The sequence below is a fragment of the Enhydra lutris genome, unplaced genomic scaffold (assembly GCF_002288905.1).
Source record: "Enhydra lutris kenyoni isolate GAN:26980312 unplaced genomic scaffold, ASM228890v2 scaffoldscaffold22, whole genome shotgun sequence".
In the NCBI taxonomy this organism is placed as follows: Eukaryota; Metazoa; Chordata; class Mammalia; order Carnivora; family Mustelidae; genus Enhydra; species Enhydra lutris.
The window spans coordinates 94,437-116,141 of NW_019154106.1; the positions used below are offsets into that span (position 1 = coordinate 94,437).

Below are 21,705 nucleotides of genomic sequence, written 5' to 3' on the forward strand. Positions count from 1 at the left end.
AACACGGATCCAGAATGGAAGGCACCGTTTGCCACACCACTCCCCCATGTCCTTTCCTCCCTGCTGACCCCTTTCTGACAAAGCAAGCCTCGGCCTTCTCTACCCCCGCCCCACACCCCTCCACCCGCTCCCCACCTCCTCTCCTCATTCCCATGCTCCCACAACGCAGCTCAGCTCACAGCAGGCCTCCCCAATACTGGCTCCTGGTAGCAGAGCCTTTCCAGGGGCTGCTGAGAGTTTGTAGGACACAGAGTCCACTTAAGGAGGGTCCATCTGAGGAGATGGGGATGACCTTGACATCCCGAAATCACAGGCCTCAGTGCCCTTCCAGTGCTGAATTTGGCCGAACACACCAGAGCAGATGCACGCCCTTCCTCCAGCCCTACGCTCTCTCTGACTCGCCCCTCTCCATCCCTTTGGCAAAACGGAAACAGCACACATTTCAGGGAAGAATTCAGGGTCAGCAGCGTAAAGTGCTGGGGGTGGGGAGTGAGTGGAATCAAACTGAAGTTTAGGAATCAGGATGTTCTCGGTGACCCAGAAAGCAGAGCTTCCCAGGACTGAAGGGGGGACAGCAACCAGGGCCTGGAAGGGGCGGGGCACACATGTGACAGCCTCACTCCTCTCCACCCTCAATACTGGAGTGCCATTACCATGCCGTTTTGCGGAGAAGGAAACAGAGACACAGAGAGGTTAAGTAACTTGTCCAAGGTGGTCCAGCCATTGGATGGTGGAGGCAGGATTTGATGCCCAACATTCTGGCTAGGAGACGGTGTACCTGATGGTGGCACTTCCTGTCTGAAACAACAGTGAAAGGGAGACAGTGCAGCGGTAAAGAACTTGCTTTCAAGAAATCATCCCGTGGAGAGGAAAAGTGAACGTGCACTTAGAGAAACACAGCACCAGCCAGGGTGGTACATCTGTCTCTGCCCGGAGGACTGAGGGTGTGTGGAGTGTCTTGGGGTTGGAATGGGGTTCACTGAGGGGTCCATGAAGGATGCACTGGGGTCTCTGGAAGTGGAGCTGTGGGCCAGGGCCCTGCGATGCCGCCGGAGCCGAGCAGGGCCCACATTCTGTCCACAGTCGAGCCCTGACACGCCTATGTTTGTGGCCCATTGATGGCTGCTTTGCCTCTGCAGAATCCCAGCCATGTCACTGGAGCTAAGTGAGTCGGGAGCTGGCAGATCAAGGGAGCTGGAACCCCATATAGAACTCACGACTGTAGCACCCCCAACCCCCAACCTCCCCTGGCATCTGAGGTCCAACTCTGCTAAGGGTTTGTCCCCAGGACCCTGACTCCAAGGAGACTCAGTCCTCTCCTCTGCTTTGCTGGCTGTTCCGCTCACCAGGGCCTGGAGCAAGGGTCTTGTGCCGCTCTGGAGCTGCCCCAGCGGAAGCTGCTTCAACACACAGGGCAGGTGCCGGGCCCTGCTTTTCAGTGCTCTGTGGGGACCGTGAGCTGTGTTCATGTTCACAGGAGTTCTTTCAAAGCACCAAGGACCCCCCGCCCATGTGTGCTGGCAGCAGCACCCCTCCAGGCTCTCCGCTCCCAGCCCTGCCCTGTGTTCAGAAGGCTGCCCAGTGAGGGCAGTCAAGTGGGATGGGCGGGGACCTGTCAGGGACTTGGGGAGTCGGAGAAAGGCAGGCACTGTCCTGGGATAAGTGAGTGTGGCTAGCAGACGCAAACCTCTGAGAACCCCAGCCCACCTCAGGAAGACATGGAGCTATTTGTCTTAAACAGAAAAAAAAAAAAAAAATCAGAGAGAAATGGACATCTCTGTAAGTCCCCTCCTCCTAGTGGAGAGGTCCGCCAGAAAAGAGGCTCCCAGAACTCGGGTTCTCTCCCAGGGTGGGGGGGTCAGTTCTCAAGGCTCCTCCTGGAAGCAGGACTGAACACAAGGATGGCTTATGGCCAGAAGGGCAGTGGCAATTCCAGAACCCCAGTTCTTGCAGACGATCGCCCAGAGACACTCAGAGAGATCTTGTGTTCATCTTCTGGGGCTGCTGCGTTCCCTACTGTAAACCTGGCTTAAGACAGTACACACTTATTCTCTTGTGGTTCCGGAGGTCCAAAGTCCAAAAGCCGTTTCACTGAGCTGAGTTCCACGGGTTGGCTCAGCCACATTCCCTCCAGAGGCCAGAGAGGACATGACCTCCCCCTGCCTTTTCGAGCTGCATTCCCAGCTTCTAGTGCTGTGTTCCCGTGCTCCCTGGCTCAAGGCCCCTTCTCCCCACTTCAGAGCCAGCAGCCTCATGGCTGACTTTTGGTCACTTCACCATCCTCTGGGCTGAATCCCCCTCGGCCTCTAGCCATGTCCTTGAGATGACCTTTATGGCCCATCTGGGTAATGCGGGACAATCTCCCATCTCTATATCCTGAGTTCCATCACGGCTGCAGAGCCCCTTTTGTATAGAAGGGGACCTTCCAAGGTTCCCGAGAGTAGGACCTGATATCTTTGGGGCCTGTTATGTCGCCGACTATGTCACCGACTACAAGTGCACTCACACAAACACGGTGGTCACCTAGATGCACACACACACACACACACACACACACGCTTCACACAGGCAGACACTGTCAGGAGAACCCCACATTCATTTGGTCACACGTGGCTGCACATCAGTCACACACACACCTCACCTCCCCACCTCTCCCCATCCACCTGCTCACGCCAGACCTGGGAAGCTACAGAGCTCTTCCCTGGCCCACGTGACAGCTTCCTTTCCCTGGTACTACCGTACGAGCCCTGGTGTCTCTTCGGCCCAAGAAGCCCTTCTTCCCTGCTACCTTCAGAGTGTCACCTATGTTGAGGCCCTAAAGTTGAAGGTCTAGTTCAGAGCCAGCCACTGTCCTCCCTTCTCTGCTGCCACCTGCTCACGGCTCGCCCTTGCTGCCACACCCTGTGGGTTTTCAGAGTACAGTAATGGGGGAAAAAGATTAGACAAAAATCAAAGGTCACCCAGCAAAACTCTTAAAGGGTGATTGTGCGCACATGCCCAGGTGCCTGAGTTCGGGAGCCTGGTGACTGCTGGACGGACATCTCAGTGCCAGCTGAGCTAGAGCCCTTGGGGCTCGGGCATGGATGGAGCTGGGCAAATCCCCTAGAACTTGGCTTCAGTCAACCTGGGGAGAGGAGTCTTTCTGATCCCTGCGTCTGCCCCTAAGCGCTCCTCCTAGGTGCCAGACTCCATGGACCAACCAGAGGCCTTCCCCTCCGGGTGAGTGCTGGCTTTCGGGATGGTCACTCGGAAAGCCCTCTAAGGCGTTGGGCTGCTGTCTCCCTGGGGCTTCACAGCCTCATCCACGCCCTTTCCCCAACATGCCCCAGGCTCAGGACTCTAGGGACTCCATCTGCACAGAAGGCATGGGGGGGGGGGGGGGCTCTCTTCCTACCAGGGGCTCAGACTCAGCCTCTGGTGTGACGCCCCCAGCCTGGGCCCCACCAAAGGGTGCAGTGAGATGAGTGTTACAGGGACCTGTGGGGCACAGTCTGGCTCTCCACTGAGGCCGGCTTGGCTCTGCTGGAGGCTCCCAGGGAGGGAAGGAGGAAAGGGAGGAAAGGGGAGAGCTCAGGCTCTGGTAGCTACGGCATCTTGGGCTTTTGACCTGGCCTGGCCCCGCTTGGCAGGGACACAGCAAGGGATGTGCCCAGCAGGAAGGCGCCCCCTAGCACTGGGGTCAGCGGTGGCCAGGGCCTTGGGGGAGGAGGGGGGAACCCACTCACCACCAGGCGGCAAAGCTTGGGAGCAAAGCCCGGCTCCCCCCTCCATGCCTCTCCTCCCCGTGAGTGTCCCCTGGAGCAACGGGGCCTCCTGGGAGCCGCTGACAGTCGTGCGCGCCCCGACACCGGGGTCGGGTAGGGTAGGGTAGGAGGCGGGGCAGGGCCGGGGTCCCCGCAACCACACGCGTGTTGACCGCCACCGCCCGTCTGCCTCCAGCACCGAGGCCCGCGCGGCCAAGGCGCGAGACCTGCTCCAGGCCGCGTTCGAGGACCTGAGCCAGGACCAGCTGAAGCGCTTCCGCCACAAGCTGCGGGACGCGGCCCTGGACGGCCGCAGCATCCCGTGGGGGCGGCTGGAGCGCGCCGACGCCGTGGACCTCGCGGAGCAGATGATCCAGTTCTACCGGCCGGAGCCTGCCCTGGACGTGGCCCGAAAGACACTGAAGAGGGCGGACGTGCGCGACGTGGCTGCGCGACTCAAGGAGCAGCGGCTGCAGTGTGAGCGCGGGCTCGGGGGTCGCCGGGGTCCCTGCCTCTCTGTTCCCTTCCGCCCAGACAGAGTCTACGCCTCGCGCCACCATCCTTCCCGCTTCCCCATGCACAGCCCCACCAGGGCTGATTCTCAGGGCTCGGGTCCTGGGCGCTCCCAAGGGGGCCCCCAACTCCCTCTTGCGGCCCCCGCCCCTCCCCTGCGCGTTCGGCTGGGCCTCACCGCAGGTCTCCCTTCCAGGGTTCGGCCCCGGCTCCTCCGCTCTGCTCTCCGTGTCGGGTAAGTCTACCTCCGTGCGAAGCACCCGCCCCAAGCCGTGGGGGCGGGGGTGGGTTGGGGGAGGGTACGGTGACCCTCAGGTCTGCAGCACGGGCGTCTGCGGCAGCTGGGGGAGGAGGGCGTGCGGGAGGGTGGCTGGGCGGAGGGACTGGGGGTGCGGCAGGGGAAACAGACCTGAACCTAGCGGGCTGGGGAAGGGGCCGAGAGGGTCCAGTGACGCGGCCCCCACTCCCCAGTTCCCTTGACTCCCCCCGGCCCCCTCTCCCGCCCCCGCCAGAGTACAAGAAGAAGTACAGAGAGCACGTCCTGCAGCAGCACGCCAAGGTAAAGGAGAGGAACGCCCGCTCGGTGAAGATCAACAAGCGCTTCACCAAACTGCTGATCGCGCGCGAGAGCGCCGCGCTGGTGGACGAGGCTCCGGAGCTCGCGGAGGAGCCAGAGGCAGAGCGCGCGCGGCGCTCGGACACCCACACCTTCAACCGCCTGTTCGCCCGCGACGAAGAGGGTCAGCGGCCTCTGACCGTCGTGCTGCAGGGCCCGGCGGGCATCGGCAAAACCATGGCTGCGAAGAAGATCCTGTACGACTGGGCGGCCGGCAAGCTGTACCACGACCAGGTAGACTTCGCCTTCTTCTTGCCCTGCCGCGAGCTGCTGGAGCGACCGGGCCCGTGCAGCCTGGCCCGCCTGGTCCTCGACCAGTGCCCCCACCGCAGCGCGCCCGTGCGCCAGATGCTCGCTCGCTCCGAGCGGCTGCTCTTCATCCTGGACGGCGCGGACGAGCTGCTCCCGGGACCCGCCAACGCCGCGCCCTGCACAGACCCCTTCGAGGAGGCGGATGGCGCGCGCGTGCTGGACGGCCTGATGAGCAAGACGCTGCTGCCCGGAGCCCGCCTGCTGGTGACCGCGCGCGCCGCCGCCCCGGGGAGGCTGCAGGGCCGCCTGTGCTCCCCGCAGTGCGCGGAGGTGCGCGGCTTCTCTGACAAGGACAAGAAGAAGTACTTCCACAAGTTTTTTCGGGACGAACGGATGGCGGAGTGCGCCTACCGCTTCGTGAAGGAGAACGACACTCTGTTTGCGCTGTGCTTCGTGCCCTTCGTGTGCTGGATCGTGTGCACCGTCCTGCGCCAGCAGCTCGAGCTCCACCAGGACCTGTCGCGCACCTCCAAGACCACCACGTCCGTGTACCTGCTCTTCATCACCAGCGTCCTGAGCTCGGCGCCTGCCGCTGACGGTCCCCAGATGCAGGGAGAGCTGCGGAAACTGGGCCGCCTGGCCCGCGAAGGTACCCTCCGGCACAGGGCGCAGTTCCCCGAGAAGGATCTGGAACGACTGGAACTTCGTGGCTCTAAAGTGCAGACGCTGTTTCTCAGCAAGAAAGAGCTGCCAGGAGTGCTGGAGACGGAGGTCACCTACCAGTTCATGGACCAGAGCTTCCAGGAATTCTTTGCCGCACTGTCCTACCTGCTGGAGGACGAGAGGGCTCTCGAGGCACCGGCTGAGGGCGTAGGGGCGCTTCTGCGGGGGGACGCCGAGCTGCGCGGCCACCTCACGCTCACCACGCGCTTCCTCTTCGGGCTGCTGAACGCAGAGCGGATGCGTGACATCCAGCGCCAATTTGGCCGCAGCGTGGTTTCCGAGCGCGTGAAGCAGGATGTCCTGCGCTGGGTGCAGGAACAGGGCCAGGGCCGCCCGAGGGCGGCCCCTGAGGGGACTGAAGAGACAGAAGCTCCGGAAGGCTCCGAGGAGCCAGAAGAGGAGGAGGAGGGAGAGCTCAGCTACCCGCTAGAGCTCCTGTACTGCCTGTACGAGACGCAGGAGAGCACCTTTGTGCACCAGGCGCTGCGCGGCTGGCCTGAGCTCCGGCTGGAGCGAGTGCGCTTCAGCCGCCTGGACCTGGTGGTCCTGAGCTACTGCGTGAGGAGCTGCCCGGCCGGGCAGGCCCTGCGGCTGGTTAGCTGTGCGCTGGTCCCCCCACAGGAGAAGAAGAAGAAGAGCCTGATAAAGCGACTGCATGGCAGCCTCGGTGGCAGCTCGTGAGTCCACAGGCCCTGGGTGGGGGGATGTGCGCCCTGCATCCATCTGGGCAGGGGGAGGCCGCCGCCCGGAGGCCTGTTCCCCCCAAGGAGGAGCCCGCACCCTCTCAAGGAAGCCTCCGATGTCCATCTGTCCATCTCCCTCCAGAGGGGCCCTTGCCATGCCAACTCCCAGCCGGTCCCCTCCGAGACAAACCTCTTAGCAACGGCCATGTGGCTGTGGCCCAGCTTTCTAGTAAGTTCTGGAATGCACTACGCCAGCTGTGCCCTGAGCTTTGTACCTGCTGTTCCCTCCACCCAGAACACCGTTTGCTGCCTGTCATCAGTGCTCTGGCAGGCTCCCCCAGCTAGCCTGGGACCCCTTTGTCCCCAGAAGTGCCCCATAGACCACTGTATGCCATGACCTCTGCCCATGTCTATCCCCCTCACCAGACCCTCAGCTCCTTCAGGGCAAATCGTCTTAGCTCCAACCCGGCACTCAACCCAGAGCTCAGCATCTGCTGACATAATGACTGTCGGGGTGTTGGCAGGGGCTGGGGCTGAGGACGCCCACTGCAGGTGCAAGGACAGACCCGTCTCGGAATGACGGTGACACCCTGCACGCACAAGCCGGACTCACATAGGCCGCTTCAGCGGGGAGGCGCATGAGGCCCCAGATGAGCGGTTTCCCTCTGGGTTTGGAGTGAAGAGGGTGGAGGGGTCCCGGCTCAGTTTGGGGCTGAGGACAGAGGCAGCTCTGACACCTCAGGACCCCAAGAAGGAGGGAGGGACTGGAAGGGGACAGGCAGGCTTCAACTTGCTCTCTCTCCCACCAGTTCACAAGCCACCACGAGAAAACCCCAGGCCTCTCCACTATGTACACTCTTCGAGGCCATGACTGACCAACACTGTGGTCTGCACAGCCTGACGTGAGTGACCGAACCCCCACCCTCCCTTGGAAGGGATGCAAAGCAGGATAGTCTGGGCAGGGACAGAGATGTAGCCCTGGCTGGAAATGGCCAAGGGGATTCTGGTGTCCCGGGCTGGGGTCAACAGGCTGTGCCCACTCAGGACGGGGAGGGAGGAGGGGATGGGGATCGGGGCTCCCTCACCAGCTTCGGTGTTAGTTAGGAAGGAGGGTTTGGCCGCAGATTGAGTAGAAAGTGTGGTGCAGCTATGCATTCTGGGATAGGGATAAGGAAGACCACAATATATTTTCCTTCCAAAGAAAGGAAACAAACAAACAAAGGAAGGCTGCGAGGAGCTATTGGAAAGAGGGGCTACTGGGCAGCCCCTCTGAACTCTCACAGGCAGCGGAGGGAAGCGGAGGGAAGTACTCGGGCCACAGGCTTTGAGTCCCGGCTGCCTGCCGCGGAGCCCTTGGGCAAATCAGTCTGTCTGAGCTCGTTTCCTCCCATGTGAAACTGAGCCAGTAGGTCTTGCCTCCACAGGCTGGCATGAGAATTAACGTGGCCACGCCGAGTACAGGACTTGTCACCAAGTAAGCAGAAAGTAAGAGAAGCTGTAGGAACTTGTAGTGGGGCATGGTGACACAGTCACTTGGCCTGGTGGGAGGGTACTCCAGCAACCTGGGAAGAAACAGAGGGCAGTGATCGGCAAGCTTGGCCCAACCACTCGGCTCTAAACTCAGTGCATGAAGAGGTTCATCACAGCATTGTTTCTAAAGGCAGCGAAGTAGAAACAAGCCAATCGCTTGATTGCTGGGGACGGGCTTGCTGGGGACGGGCTAACTGCATAAACCACGCCCCCAAACTCAACGGGCTAAACACGTGGCAGTAAGATCTAAACGGGCTCTCCAGATGCTGGGAGAGAATCGTGCCATAAGGGAAAAGTGTGCAGGCCTGCCCTCGCTCGGATGGCCCTGTGCCCCAGGCACACATGTGGAGACAAAGGACAGAGAGATCTCTGTTCCTGCCGAGCCAGCCTGTCCCCGGACTGAACCTCCCCCTCCCACACACACACACACACACACACACACACACACACACACAGGAGTGGCCAGTTTGCCCAGTGGGCTATGGCCAAGCAGCCAAGGGGCCTGAGCCAGACCCACGTGCCTCTTGCCCACAGGCTGTGCCGCTGCCGACTGCCGGACTCCGTCTGCCGAGACCTCTCCGAGGCCCTGAGGGAGGCCCCCGCCCTGAGGGAGCTGGGCCTCCTCCACAACCGGCTCAGCGAGGCAGGCCTGCGGGTGCTGAGTGAGGGCCTGGCCTGGCCGCAGTGCCAGGTGCAGAAGCTCCGGTGAGACCTGGCCTGGGAGAGACCACGGGAGGGACAGGTTGTGGACCAGGGAGGGGGGTGTCCACAGTGGTCCTGAGGCTCCTCCTCCCCCAAGGGTGTGGCAGCCCAGCCTTCAGGAAGCCTTTCAGTACCTCACCGGCATGCTCAGGCAGAGCCCAGCATTGACGACCCTGGAACTCGGTGACTGCCGGCTATCAGAGTCCATAGTGACCTACCTGTGTGCGGTCCTCCAGTACCCGGGATGCCGCCTACAGACCCTCAGGTAGAGGCGGGGGCGGGAAAGGTGCTGGGGACTCAGCCTCTCAACCAAGGGTTGGGCTGGGTGCCTGGGGACTTCTCCCGGATGCTGAAGGGGAAACCCGCCCCCCCCAAAAACCACTCTCAAACCCAGTCCCTGGAGACCTGTGCTCCAAAGCCCTGCCCAGCCCTTGGCCTCAGCCGCTCTACCAGACTGAAATGTCCGTGTGTCATCTGGGGCCCATGGCAACTCTGGGCCAGTGATCCCAGCACCCTTTGCTCCCCGAAAGGCTCTGGGCCCAAGCCCCTTCCCCCGGCCTCTGATGCCCCTGAGTAACCACCTCCTGTCACTGTGTCCCTTCAGCACTGCCTGGGCCAACAGCCCCATCACTGCCCCCCCCTCACTGGCCTGTCACGGTCCCCCCAGTCCTAGCCTCAGCTTCCCCACCCTACCCCCTCTTGTGCTCTGTGCACGCGGCCACAGTCTGACCTCCGTGGAGCTGAGCGAGCAGTCCCTGAAGGAGCTGCAGGCGGTGAAGACAGCAAAGCCAGGCCTGGTCATCACCCACCCAGCCCTGAATGGTCATCCCAGGCCTCCTGCAGGACGCAGCAGTGCCCTCTGAGCTCCTGAAGGCCGGGGGAGGACTCAAGTCAGCCCTACGGAGTGGACTTCCTCATCCCAAGGGCAAGAGGACATTGCTGTCAGCTCTGGGTAGCTCTCTTGAGCCTGAGTTGCTGGGGGCAGGCAGATGGGAGGTGAGGACGCACGTGGTCCCTTACCTGGGACATGCCCCTCCCCCCACACCCTGGGCACATGTTACCTCTCTATCCTCCACACCAGGGGCCCCTCCTCCCCCAACCCCCCACTGCTGCTCCACCCACCTGCCTCTCCTGGGGCCTCCAGCCATTCCTCCCCCCTTCTCCCCCCCGCCCCCCCCACCGCCGAGGCCTCCAGCAACAACAATGAAACTGCGCGCCCCCAGTCATGGAGCGCCTGCCACAGGTCGGCCTTTACCTGGTGCGTTCAGCACAGACCACTGATCCCATCCCCATCCGCGCTGCGGGCCCCACAGTGCAACTCTGGCCCTGCTCCCCGGGGGCCATGCAGGGGCTGACCCTGACCAAACGTGGGCAGGTCTCCATTCCTCCCGAGGGATTCGGGTCTTGGTACCAGGAGCAAAGCCGTCGCTGAGGCTGTGTGGTCCCAGTGCAGAGGTGTCCGTTCACGGCTAGGTCTTCGGGGATGGAGCCCAGGGGGAGGCCTGGAGCAGCCACCGGGATGGGGGGCGGGCTGTGGTGGCGCGGGGTTGGTAGGCCGCCTACCCCCACCCCACACATGGGTGACACGTTCCCCTTCGGATTTGCTTCTGTTGGCTTCTGTTGCACGTAGTCGAGCACCCTCACAAGGGCTCCCGCTCTTTTCTCTGGCCACCAACCCACCTGTATGGGGGGGGGCTCTATTCCCCGTCCCCCGGGAGAGGAAGCCGAGTGATGCTGGAGCCGAACCACAGCACTCAGCCCCCAGGTGCTCGGGTCTCTGCTCCACACGGCGGGCCCGACCAGCTCCTCAGACCTCGGTCCGGGTGGATGAGAACATGGAGTCAACGCCTTCCCCCCTTGGGGGGACGTCCCTTCCATAATCACCTCTCAAGTCCAGCCGTTCACTCCACAAAACAGACAAAAATCCCCGAGCCTGACAGGAAGAAAGACAATAAACATGTACAGACAGGCCGACCAGTGCTTTGGGGGAACATGAAGTAGCACAAAAGGCAGGCAGACAATGGAGTCAAGGCTTTCGGATTACAAGGTCAGGGATCTGGGGAAGTCTAACTGAGGACAGGGCATTTGAGAACAGAGGGATGTGAGGCACCAAGCCCTGAGAGTATCTTGAAGGAATTTGCTCCAGGGAAAGCAAGAGCCAAGTACAAAAGTGGTGAAGAGGAGTGTCTTAGCCCCCTCCTCTGTCGTGACAAAATACCATACACTGGGGACTGGGGAAGGGTTTATTTCTCACCGTGCTGGAGGCTGGAACGTCCAAGGTCAAGGTGCCAGTCAGTCTGGCATCTGATGAGGGCCCTCTTCATGGTGGCAGAGGGCTGTCCCCTTGCTGTCTCTTCACATGGTGAAAAGGGAGCCGGCTAGCTCTTGGGCCTTTTCTGGGAAGTCGCTAATCCCACTCTTGACAGCTCTTGACCTAATTACCTCCCAAAGGCCCCACTTCCAAATACGGTCACATTGGGGATTAGATTTCCACTGATGGATTTGGGGGGCACACATTCAGTCCATGCAGAAGCAGGACTGTTGCAGAAGCAGCAGGGAAGCTAGTGGGGCGCCGGACACTAGGGCAAGGGGTCAGGGCAAGTTCAGGGATGCTGGCTGGCCCGTCCTCCCCGTGAGGTGGGCATCACTGCAGGCTTCTGAGCCGAAGGCACAGTCCCACCCAGTCAGTCTCGGGGTGGCTGTGGCCCAGTGTTACCAAGGACCACAGAGGGCAGAGGAGAAGCACAAGGTGAGGGCCGTGTTTATCCAAGAGGACGACTTGGTCTCAGAGGTTGCAGTGGGGATGGGGAGGGCTGGCAAGCCTTGGCCAGTGCAGAACCATGGGACTCGCTGTGTGGAAGTGGGTGTGGGGCCAGGAGGGGCCTGAGCAACTGGTCCCCCGCAGTTTCCAACACCTGTACTGGGGGAGGTGGCAAGTAGAGCTGGTTCCAAGGGGTATGTTGACTCCGAGTGTCTCTGGCTGAGCCCGGTGGTCAGAGCACAGGCAGGGCAGAGAGGCAAGGAGAGGGGCCCAGGGCCCAGGGCCCAGGACCCAGCTCTGGAATGACCGCATGGGCAGGTGGGGAACCAAGTCTGAGAGCAGAGGCCCCAGAGAGTCAGAGGCTGGGGCCAGAGCCAAGGGAGGGACTGCTCCTGGAGGACCGCGTCGCCACCTCTCCGAAGGGGGTACACGGAAGCTCGCAGAGAGACGGAGGAAACAACGCCGGAGCGGGACAAGCGCCGACGAAAGGCCCTGCCCCTCTCGTACCCGTCCCTGGACACCTCCTTGGGGTCCGAGTTCAAACTGTGCCTCCCGCGCACTTTCCCTCGAGCGCCACCCGCGCAGCGGCAGCACTGGGTCTGCGCACCGACCACCGTGGCCGGTCGCCCGCCAGCTGCCCCGCCCCGGGGGTGGGGGCCCGGTTGTCCCGCCCTGCGCGGCCCTGAGGGCGGGACCGCAAGGCCTTCCGGCGACGGGGCGGCGGCGAGCTGAGTGTCCTTTTGCCGTGGAGGGGCCGCGCGGAGCGGGCTGGAGCCTGGGGACACACAGGGCCGCGGTGAGCCCCAGAGACCCTCCCCCGCCTGCCTCCCCGAGCCCCGGCTCCTGCCGCGCCCCGGCCCAAGAGCGCTGGCCTCCGCCCCCACCCCACCCCCGCCCCCACCGCCCTGACCGCCCCGGACCACGCTGCGGCACATGCACCCCCTCTCCCAAGCCGGCCTTCCTGAGGACCAGCGTGTGGAAGACGGAGGCCTCCTCACTCCCCACTGACAGGTCGGGGCTCGTGGGGGTGTGGCTTGGAAAGAGCTGGAAGGTGGGAGTTTGGGGACCCAGCTGGGTGTCTGGAGATCATTGTCAGGAGTTTGAGCATCTCTTAGGGTGGAAAGTGTTTCCTGGGGGGCTCAAAAGTGGAGTCTGTGGAAATCCGAGCTGCCCAGGAGGCCCACACCCTCCCCACCAGCTGTCCCAGGCATCAGCCAAGCGGTGGGGTGGGAGGAAGGGGGCTTGGGACTTTACAGACAGTCAAAAGAGGGAGGCCCAGCCAATTGTGGGGGCCACTGACTCCCCCTTTAACAGGCCACTCTGCTGAGCAAGGCTTTCCATGGAGGATGCCAGTGAGGACCCCACCATATTCACTGCCCATTCTCTGCCTGGTGACCCCCGGCTCTTGGCCACCATGACCAACACATACCTGGGCACACGTGTGTATCATGACACACTGCATGTGAGTGGCGTGTACAATGGGGCTAGCGGGGACACACACCGGGCCGTTCTGCCAAGTCCCCTCAATGTCCAGCTGGAGGTCCCCGGAGACACAGGAGATCAGCTGACAGAGACCTTTGTCCTGGACACTAACACAGGTAACCAGCACCGCCCTGCTCCCCCACCTGAGCCATTGTTCCAGGTGACGGGATGGCAGCCCCATCCTGCCACCTTCCAACTCAGGATGCCCGACTCACAGGGAAAAGGAGGGCTTCAGCCCTACAGACCTCCTGAACCCGGGCAAGCTAGGCGTCCTCTGTCGTCTGTGCCGCTGGAGCTCTCCAGACACGGCGGCTGGCGCTCAGAGGGCGGCCCCACCTCCCTGGGGGGCGAGTAGCTTTGTAACCGTCCTCACTGGCACTCAGTGGGGCCTGCAGGTTGCCCTGACACACACACCCCCCGCCGCCCATTCCCAGGCTCCTTTCTGCACACCCTAGAGGGCCCCAGCTTCCGGGCTTCCCAGCGCATCTACGCCCACCGCGTGCTGCCTCACGTCATGGCTTTCAGTGTGTCCATCTCCCGTGTGGCCGTGGGGGACTGCCCCGTCACGGTGCTGCTGCGGTCCACCTTCTCCCCAGAAAGCCCAGACCTGGGCCTGCATCTGGGTCCTGACTTCCAAGGAGCCCGGTGAGGAGGGGGTCATGCCTGGCCAGGTAGACTAAGGAGGGAGCTGCTCCCTTAGACATGGCCACACTCTTGCAGGTATCTTTATGGCCGCACGCTAACCCCGGAGCAACCTGGGGGATCCCAGCAGGAGGTACACATGCTGTGGACACCAGTGCCCCCAGCCCTGACGCTTGGGGAGAGAGAGCAAGACCGGACCTGGGAGTTCCTGACTGTGGTTGGGGGCAGCCAGGCTGAGGCCCGAGCCTGCCTTACCGAGGCCTTGCAGCTGCAGACAAGAGGCACTCTATACCCCGCCCATGCCCAGGCCTGGGCCCAGCTCTGGGCTGGCTGTGGCCTGGATGTGCTAGGGCCCCTACCCCTGCGCCAGGCCTTGCGTGGTGCCCTCTATTACCTGCTCAGTGCGCTACCCCAGCCCGGGGCCCCAGGATACACCTGCCACGGCCTAAGCCCTGGGGGCCTGTCCAACGGGAGCCGAGAGGAATGCTACTGGGGCCACGTCTTCTGGGACCAGGTATGCACCAGTCCACCCCCAGCACACAGCAGCCACAGACGGGGCGGCACACGGGCACAGACAGTGCCGTGGCTAAGGGCACAGGCAAGCTGCTATCTCTGCCCTCCCTGGGATGGGGCTGTGAACTGAGGGAGCACAGAGGCCATGGCAGAAGGGAAGGCTTCCTGGAGGAGGTGGAATCTCAACCAAAGAATATATGGGCGTTTGGTGGAAAAGAGTGATTCAGGCAAAGGGGTCAGAGGGTACAAACAGCAGAGCTGAGGGGGTGTGGGGCATCTGCAGGGGCAGAAGGAGGAAGAGCCATTGTAGGGGGCTGTGAGAGCCATGGAGACTTGAACTGGGGAGTGATGCTGCCAAAGGTGTACTCTGGGAGGGCCCTCGTGGCTGCTGAGGGGAGCATGGGCAGAGGAGGGTGGGGACTTGGACAGGAGTGGGAGCCAGGAGAGCCTGGGGCTCGGTGTCCGTAAGCGTGGGAGGGTCCGAGCTGCAACCCCCGCTCATCAGACGCCTCAAGAGGCCAGTGCTGTGGCCTACCCTGGTGAGGCTGAGTCACTCACTCCAGGTCAGGCAGCTAGTGGACCATGGTGCCACCCACGCAGCTTCTGGCCTGAGCTCCCAGGGGGGACCCAGGTGCCTGCTGAGGACCAGACCCGAAGAGCACCTAGTCTGGAGGCTGGGACGTGGGGTGGGCAGGTGTGGGGGGCCCAGGGTGGACCCAGAGTGGGCAGCACAGGAAGAAGCTGGACAGAGACAGGAGCTCTCAGGGAGGCGGCGTGAGCAGCGCTGGCTCTGGCCAAGGCAGCATGTGGGCAGGGGGAGAGACAGAAGGGTGTGAGAGCTCTGAACATGGGGCCCTTCCTCACTCGCTGTCAGGATCTCTGGATGTTCCCAAACATCCTGATGTTCCACCCAGAGGCCGCCAGGGCGCTCCTGGAGTACCGTGTCCGGACCTTGGGCGGGGCCCTAGACAATGCCCGGAAGCTGGGTTACCAGGTGAGGGGGCCCAGGCACCCACCCTGTGGAGTCCCTGAAGGACCTGATGTCCCCACATCCCTCCTAGGCCTGCACCCATCGCCTCAGGCTCCTCTCTGGGTGGGGAGAGCACTGGGAAGTGGGTGGGCCGTCCCTGTGCCCCAAGGCCCTAGAAGAGTCAGGTCTGCTCCGTGCCCCCAACATCTCAGGGAGCCAAGTTTGCCTGGGAGAGTGCAGGTTCTGGTCTGGAGGTCTGCCCTGAGGACATTTATGGGACGCAGGAGATTCACATCAATGGAGCTGTGGCATTGGCCTTCCAGCTGTACTACCATGCCACCCAGGTGAGGGAATGCCATGCCCACCAGGTAGGACCCCCCCATCCAGCGGGGCCGTGCTCCACTACCCCCACCATGACTTGTTATCTGGGGCCAGACCTTCACTTCTGGGCACTCAGAAGGGTGGGCACTGGCAAGAAATTTAGTAACCAATGACATGGTCCTTGTCCCAGCTTCTCCTGTTCCCCCAGGACGTGCAGCTCTTCCGAGAGGCTGGTGGCTGGGGTGTGGTCAGGGCTGTGGCTGAGTTTTGGTGCAGCAGAGTGGAGTGGAGCCCTGAGGAGGGAACGTACCACCTGAAGGGTGAGGGCGCGAGGAGGGCGGGATAGTCGTGGGAGGGGGCTTGGTCCCAGGGGAGGGCGAGTGGTAGAAGGGAGAGGCATGGACAGCTGTGGCAGGGAGAGTAGGTGGGGCAGGTGTGGTCCTCAGTTCAGCATGGGATCTCCAGCACCTGATGTGGCCAGGCCCACACTGGCTACTGGCATCAGGGGCAGGTCCCTAGGACTCTTCACTTAAGCACCATCCTGCACTTGTGTGCCCAGGAGTCATGCCCCCCGACGAATACCATTCAGGAGTCAACAACTCTGTGTACACCAACGTGCTGGTCCAGAACAGGTCAGACCAAAACCCCTTTCCAAACCTCCACCACGCAGAGGTCCCGCTGGGAGGACTCAGGCCATACCCTCTCCCTGCCTCTGCCCCAGCCTGCGCTTTGCTGCTGCCCTGGCCCAGGACCTGGGTCAGCCTGTCCCCAGCGAATGGCTGGTAGTGGCTGATAAGATCAAGGTGCCCTTTGACCCGAAGCAGAACTTCCACCCTGAGTTTGATGGGTACCAGCCTGGTGAGTGCACTAGGAGCTACCTCAGGGCCCCTTTATGCCTCCCACGGGACCTGTGTCCTCCCTGGCCGTCCCCTACCTGATGGAGCAGCCCCTCTTCCTGCTCCCACCCGCGTCAGCAGCACCCGTCCCTCCCCAGGAGAGGAGGTGAAGCAGGCTGACGTCGTGCTTCTGGGTTACCCCGTCCCTTTCCACCTGAGTCCTCACATTCGCAGGAAAAACCTGGAGATTTATGAGGCTGTGACATCTCCAAGGGGCCCTGCCATGACCTGGGTAAGGAAACTGCAGGGGTGTGGGGTGGCGGTCCTCACAACAACCCCAGCCCTCCCCCACTAGCCTCAGTCTCCCCTCCCCATGTGGTGGGCTTTGCCCCAGCATGTCCTCTGACCTCTGACCCCAGAGCATGTTTGCCGTGGGCTGGATGGAGCTGAAGGACCCCTGGCGGGCGCGGGACCTCCTGGAGAGATGCTTTGCCCACATAGCTGAGCCCTTCAAGGTAGCTGGGTCTCCATGTCAACTCACATGCTTGTGCGCCTGGTTGGGGGGAGGTACACACCCACCTCCCGCCGTGGCCCTGGGGGGGCAGGAGTGGGAGCGCAGCAGGGGCAGGTCCCTGGGGACACGTGCCTGACCCTTGGAAGCAGGGGCAGCAGCTCCCGGGAGTCCGGCCATAACTGCCTTGGCACACGCAGGTGTGGACGGAGAATGCAGACGGGTCGGGCGCTGTGAACTTCCTGACAGGCATGGGGGGCTTCCTGCAAGCCGCACTCTTTGGATTCACAGGGTTCCGGTGAGTGCATGTCTGGCCCGGAGTAGTCCCATCCCCTCCCCACTGCCCGCTCTCAGGAATGTCTCCCCTCCCCCCAGGATCACCAGCGCTGGCGTGACCTTCGACCCCATTTGTCTGGCCGGGGTGTCTGGAGTGTGCATCCGTGGCCTCTCTTACCAGGGGAACAAACTGGACTTCTCCTTCTCCAAGGGCTGCATGACAGTTGAGGTCAAAGCCCAGGCTGGACCCTGGGCCCCACCCCTGGAGGCTGAGCTGTGGCCAACACACACTCGCCTCCCCCTGCTCCCAGGTAGGCAGCCGCCCAGACTCCCCCAGGGGTGCAGAGCAGGTGAACCACCAGGGTGAGGGTAACCCCCAGGCATGTGCCCCCACTCCAGGCGCCCTCCTCTCCCTGCAGGGCACAAAGTCTCCTTTCCCTGCTCAGCTGGACGGATACAAAGGTCAGTCCCAGAGGCAGCAAGTTCTGCTCCAAGAGTTTCCTAGGAGAATTTTTGAAGATGCTAGGCACCGGCCCCGAACCCACCAGAACCCCACAGGACACGGCTGGGTCCTCCATCCCCACCAGGTCCCTCACCCTGGTGCCATCGTGGGTCGTGGGCACTGCACCTGAACAACCTGGGCTGCGGGGCTGTGTCCTGGGTCCTCGGATCTGGCCTCCCTCTGTGGGTACCCCCAGCTGGCTGCGGCCGGCCCCCACCCTCATGGCCTGCTGATCCCCTTCCTCCCACCTACTCTCCACCTGGCAGCCAGGCTCACAGGCTCCATGGAAAGTCTGAATTCATTGGCCCAAAGTTGAGGATGGTCCGCCTCTAGCCTGAACCCCTCCCAGCCTAACCCTCCCTGGCCTGCAGCTTCCTCATGGCCTCCCACTCAGCCACATCTGCACATGCCTGTCTGGGCTGACACCTGCACCTGTACCCTTCCCCAGGACACCCCAGGGTGGGGCCAGGGTGTGGCGGGCAACTCTCCAGAGAAGGCAGAAATGGGGAGGGTAGCCAGGGCGGGGAGCATGAGGCACGGTCCCCCGTGGGTACCCTGGGACTCTCGGTTACAGACCAGAAAGGAACTTCATGTGTCATACAGACGAGGTCAGGCATGGCTGAATCCAGGTGCGCTCAGCTCCTCAGTGCATGGCTCCTCCAGCCCTGCGGCAACTTCAGGGAGTCCCCGCCACGAGCCTTTCCTCAGCTAAGAAGAGAGGGGGCGGGGTGCAGAACAGGACCCCACATCTTCCCTCTGACCAGCCAGAAGGACTGGGGCCGAGGGTACGTGGGTTGAAGGCCACCGGCCTGGGCCCATCTGTCCAACAGGCTGCCTCTCTGCCTGGGGCCTCAGTCCCTTGGTTGGCACATCCCCCTGGGGTCCTTGGGGGTTTCTTGGAGAAGGAGGTGAGATGGTGCTGCTGCCAGGATTTAGGTGAGGTCACCCACCTGCGCCAAGTCTGCCTGAGGAATTAAAATCCCACGCTGGGACAAGGGCGTCTGCCATCAGGAGCTGGTGGTCTCCTTCTCTCTGAACAGGACGGCTGCCTGGAGGACAGGGCAGGTCGGGAAGTGCAGTCACATGCTCATATGGTGGGCCTCCCGCCCTCCTCCCCTATTCTCCCTCCGTTCTTGGTGGAGAGTTGGTCCAAGTTCTCCAGGAAGTGGACACTGGGCATCCCAGCTGTAATGGACAGAGCCATGTGGGAGTGGGGAAGGAGCGGGGTGGAGGCGTCAGGGACCCCGAGGTTCGTGTCTGGTTCACCATGGGGAGCAGCACGCGGGAGGAAGGACAGCCTCCAAGGGAGCTCCGCCGGCCCAGCTGCAGATCCGTGTGGATGTCAGTGCTGGTCCCCGAGAGCAGGTGGCCTCAGAGCCTGAAGCCAGCACCTTGGCAGGGCTCGCCCAGGTGCCCAGGGCTCTCCCTCAACGGTCGGCTGTGGGGCAAAAGCTGAGGCCAACCTGCGAGAGCGGGGTGTGGCAGCCGGGACCATGCCCGTAGAGCAGAGGCTTGTTCCCGCAGCCCTGGAGCAGGTGTGGGCGCAGACATCACAGGTGGGCTGGTGGGGGACCCCGCCCTCACAAGGTGCACACAGCCTGACACTACTGCCCACAGGCCACACATGTGTGCCTGCACCTGGGCACAGAGAGAGCTGACCCTCTGGGGCACCATGGCAAGGTGGTGGCACAAGTGCTGGCATGGACGGTCAGGGGTCCGTGGCAGCCCACTGCCTCAACTTGATCAGGGCCCCTCAGCCTGCCCAGGAGATGGCCTGGGAGAGGGTGGGCTACCGACACGCTCTGTGTCCTTGGCACTGGGCACAGGCCAGACTGTCTCTGTTCCCCACACCAGATGTGGTGACCGGCAGACCATCCCATGCTTAGGGACATGTACCTGGTCACACACAAGCTGATCCCTGCTCCCAACCCATGCGTCCAGCCCCGGTTGTCCCCTTCATGAGCCAAACCTGGAGCACAGGTTGGTGCTGTGTCCATCCTGTCCCAGCACTGGCACACTGCCCTTACCCCCGGTCCGGTGTGGGAGCAGCACCCAGCATGGGCCAGTGCATCACCTCAGGCCCCAGGCCCTAGGCAGCAGACCCCTGCCTGCACGGGCTGGCTTGGAGCGGTGCTCACTCCGGCACGGGGCTGGGACGCTGCTGCCGCTGCTGCGTGGCCGGGATGCCACCTCTGCTCGCACACCGTGTGCGCAGCTAGGCCAGCTGTTGGCTGTCACAGAACGGGGTGCTCTGAGGCTCCAAGGGTAGCAGCTGGACAGACCCCCACACCCAGCCCAGGCTGATGGGCCGGCAAAGGGGCTCCCTGGGTGGGGTACTCAAAACCCCGACCGCCCTACTGTTAAGGCCCCTGCAGTTAGTCTGCCCTGTCATCAGGCCGGCCACAGAGGGACCTCAGGGACTTGGTCCCAGCCACACAGGGTGTGTGCATGTGTTCAAGCACACCCCATCTTTGCCAGGCTCTGCCAGCTTCCGGGAAGGGGGAGAAGGTGCACAAGGGGGTAGGGGGTACAAGGACACGTGCCCACCCCCAAGAATACTCAAAGGTGCCCCCCGCCGTGTTCACTCCCTGCCCAACTCCGTGTGTGTGTGTGAGGTATGTGTGCGAGGGTCATGATTGTGGGCTTCTGTGTCTTTGTGCCCAGCCTCCCTGTGCCAGGAGGGAGGGAACCCATGGTGGGGACCGAAAACTAAAGGAATGCAGGCATCATAGGGACAGACAGAATGACCCAGAGAAGGAGGCTGGCCCTCACCCGACCCACCAACAAAAACATGCAGGGTGAGGACAAGCGATGTCCCCTTCGGGGCTCCGGCTTAACGCAAGTGCATTCCCAGATAGGGAAGGGCACACATGTTCTGGAAGAGAGGCCACTAAACCACAGTGCCCAGCAGGGCAGCAGAGATCAAAAGCCCGAGTTCCCGGACTTCATTCTAAAATACGCAGGCGTCCCCACCCCAGAAGCCACGAGCCTCCCAGTGCCAAGTGAAGGCAGCGGTCGGGGCAGGGCCCAGCAGACAGAGCCAGTCATCCCAACATCAGGCTGCGTAGTCTAGGGGGATTTAGTTTGCGTGGTCCCCAGGGTGGTTCCTCTCAGGAAGAAACCCTCTCCCACCCCAGCAAAAAGCCCAAGAGGCACTTTCTGGAACCAGGTGCTTTTAATTATGAAGCCAAGCCTGAATGAGTCTGGTATGAGGAGGGAGGGTCCAGCCTGGGCACAAGGAGGTAGGGGAGCGGGGACCATCAGGGCTGGAGTTGAGGCCACTGGGGTCCAAACAAGGGATCTTTGGGGTCAGCATTAGGTGCCCACGGTGGGATGGTGGAGATAGGGTTCCAGGGGGTCAGGGTGGAGTCCCCGGAGCAGGGCCCTGGGATTTGGTCCTGGGGTCAGGGTCCGTAGTCAGGATGCGGACAAGGCCCAGCCTATCAGTCATAGTCCGAGTCATCGAACTTGGTGCTAAAGAAGGCAGCGGAGTCCTTGGCCAGCCGGGACAGGTGTAGCGCGCCTGTCACCACCAGCGCCAGGAGCAGCAGCGGTGGCACCAGCGCCCACATCATGGCCAGGATGTTGTAGCACTTGGCTTTGGACCCCAGACGCCGGGCTGCCTCCAGGTCTCCAGCCACCTTCTGGTCCCGGGCCTGTGGACCAGGGGCAGGGCCAGGTCTCTACGTGCCCTAGGGGCCCTGCTTCCTCCCATTCCTCCTGTGGACCCAGAGGCCATCCTGGGCCAGCCTCAGCCTCCAAGGACCCTCTGTTGGTGGAGAGTCCTGGGATGCGGAGGACCCTGAGGAGAAGCCGGAGGGCTTTTGGTCGTAGGAGCCCCCAGCATGCGAAAAGCCGTTCGATGAAAGAGACCCCCTTGGGTAGCCCCCCACCACCTCTGTGCTCTTCTGGATGGACTAGACCCCCTCTCAGGACCATAGCACTGCCTCAACGGAGAAGCCCTCATGAGGCAAAGAGCTTGTCCACTGCTTGGCTAAGGGAGTGGCCTTCTCACAGGCATCACCCCTGGAAAGCCCCTCCCCCCACGAGCCTCTGGGGCCCTCCAGAAAAGCAACCCCCCTCCAGAGAGACTCCTGCCTGCCCACCTGGATGGAGTAGCCACCCCCCC

The 21,705-nt window shown here is 62.5% G+C and overlaps 3 protein-coding genes across 7 annotated transcripts in view; 2 read left to right on the forward strand and 1 right to left on the reverse strand.

The window, feature by feature from the left end:
• The first annotated feature begins 3,769 nt into the window (after positions 1–3,769).
• LOC111149465 (NLR family pyrin domain containing 6) lies at positions 3,770–9,625 on the forward strand. Its single transcript, XM_022506554.1, has 8 exons — positions 3,770–3,784; positions 3,872–4,220; positions 4,453–4,491; positions 4,769–6,524; positions 7,340–7,432; positions 8,595–8,765; positions 8,860–9,027; positions 9,487–9,625. Exons 1-8 carry the CDS (start codon positions 3,770–3,772, stop codon positions 9,623–9,625), a joined length of 2,730 nt encoding a protein of 909 aa, XP_022362262.1.
• A 2,804-nt stretch (positions 9,626–12,429) lies between these two features.
• Positions 12,430–18,574, forward strand: LOC111150122 (protein-glucosylgalactosylhydroxylysine glucosidase). Of its 5 annotated transcripts, none has more exons than XM_022507488.1 (14): positions 12,430–12,534; positions 12,838–13,121; positions 13,440–13,650; positions 13,726–14,161; positions 15,035–15,154; positions 15,343–15,474; positions 15,660–15,771; positions 16,011–16,083; positions 16,173–16,309; positions 16,446–16,579; positions 16,707–16,802; positions 16,999–17,096; positions 17,174–17,385; positions 17,494–18,574. In XM_022507488.1, exons 2-14 carry the CDS (start codon positions 12,863–12,865, stop codon positions 17,577–17,579), a joined length of 2,106 nt encoding a protein of 701 aa, XP_022363196.1. In that variant the 5' UTR covers positions 12,430–12,534; positions 12,838–12,862; the 3' UTR covers positions 17,580–18,574. The 5 variants fall into 5 exon arrangements, with proteins under 5 accessions (XP_022363196.1, XP_022363195.1, XP_022363198.1 ...); XM_022507487.1 differs by having other exon boundaries at positions 15,642–15,771; positions 17,494–17,636; XM_022507490.1 differs by lacking the exon at positions 16,173–16,309 and having other exon boundaries at positions 15,642–15,771; positions 16,522–16,579; positions 17,494–17,636.
• A 2,163-nt stretch (positions 18,575–20,737) lies between these two features.
• LOC111149695 (interferon induced transmembrane protein 5) overlaps positions 20,738–21,705 on the reverse strand; it is a 6,473-nt gene continuing 5,505 nt past the window's right edge. The window contains exon 2 of the mRNA XM_022506918.1: positions 20,738–21,232. Coding sequence (XP_022362626.1) covers positions 21,020–21,232 — 213 coding nt within the window. The 3' untranslated portion in view covers positions 20,738–21,019. The remainder of the gene's footprint in view (positions 21,233–21,705) is intronic.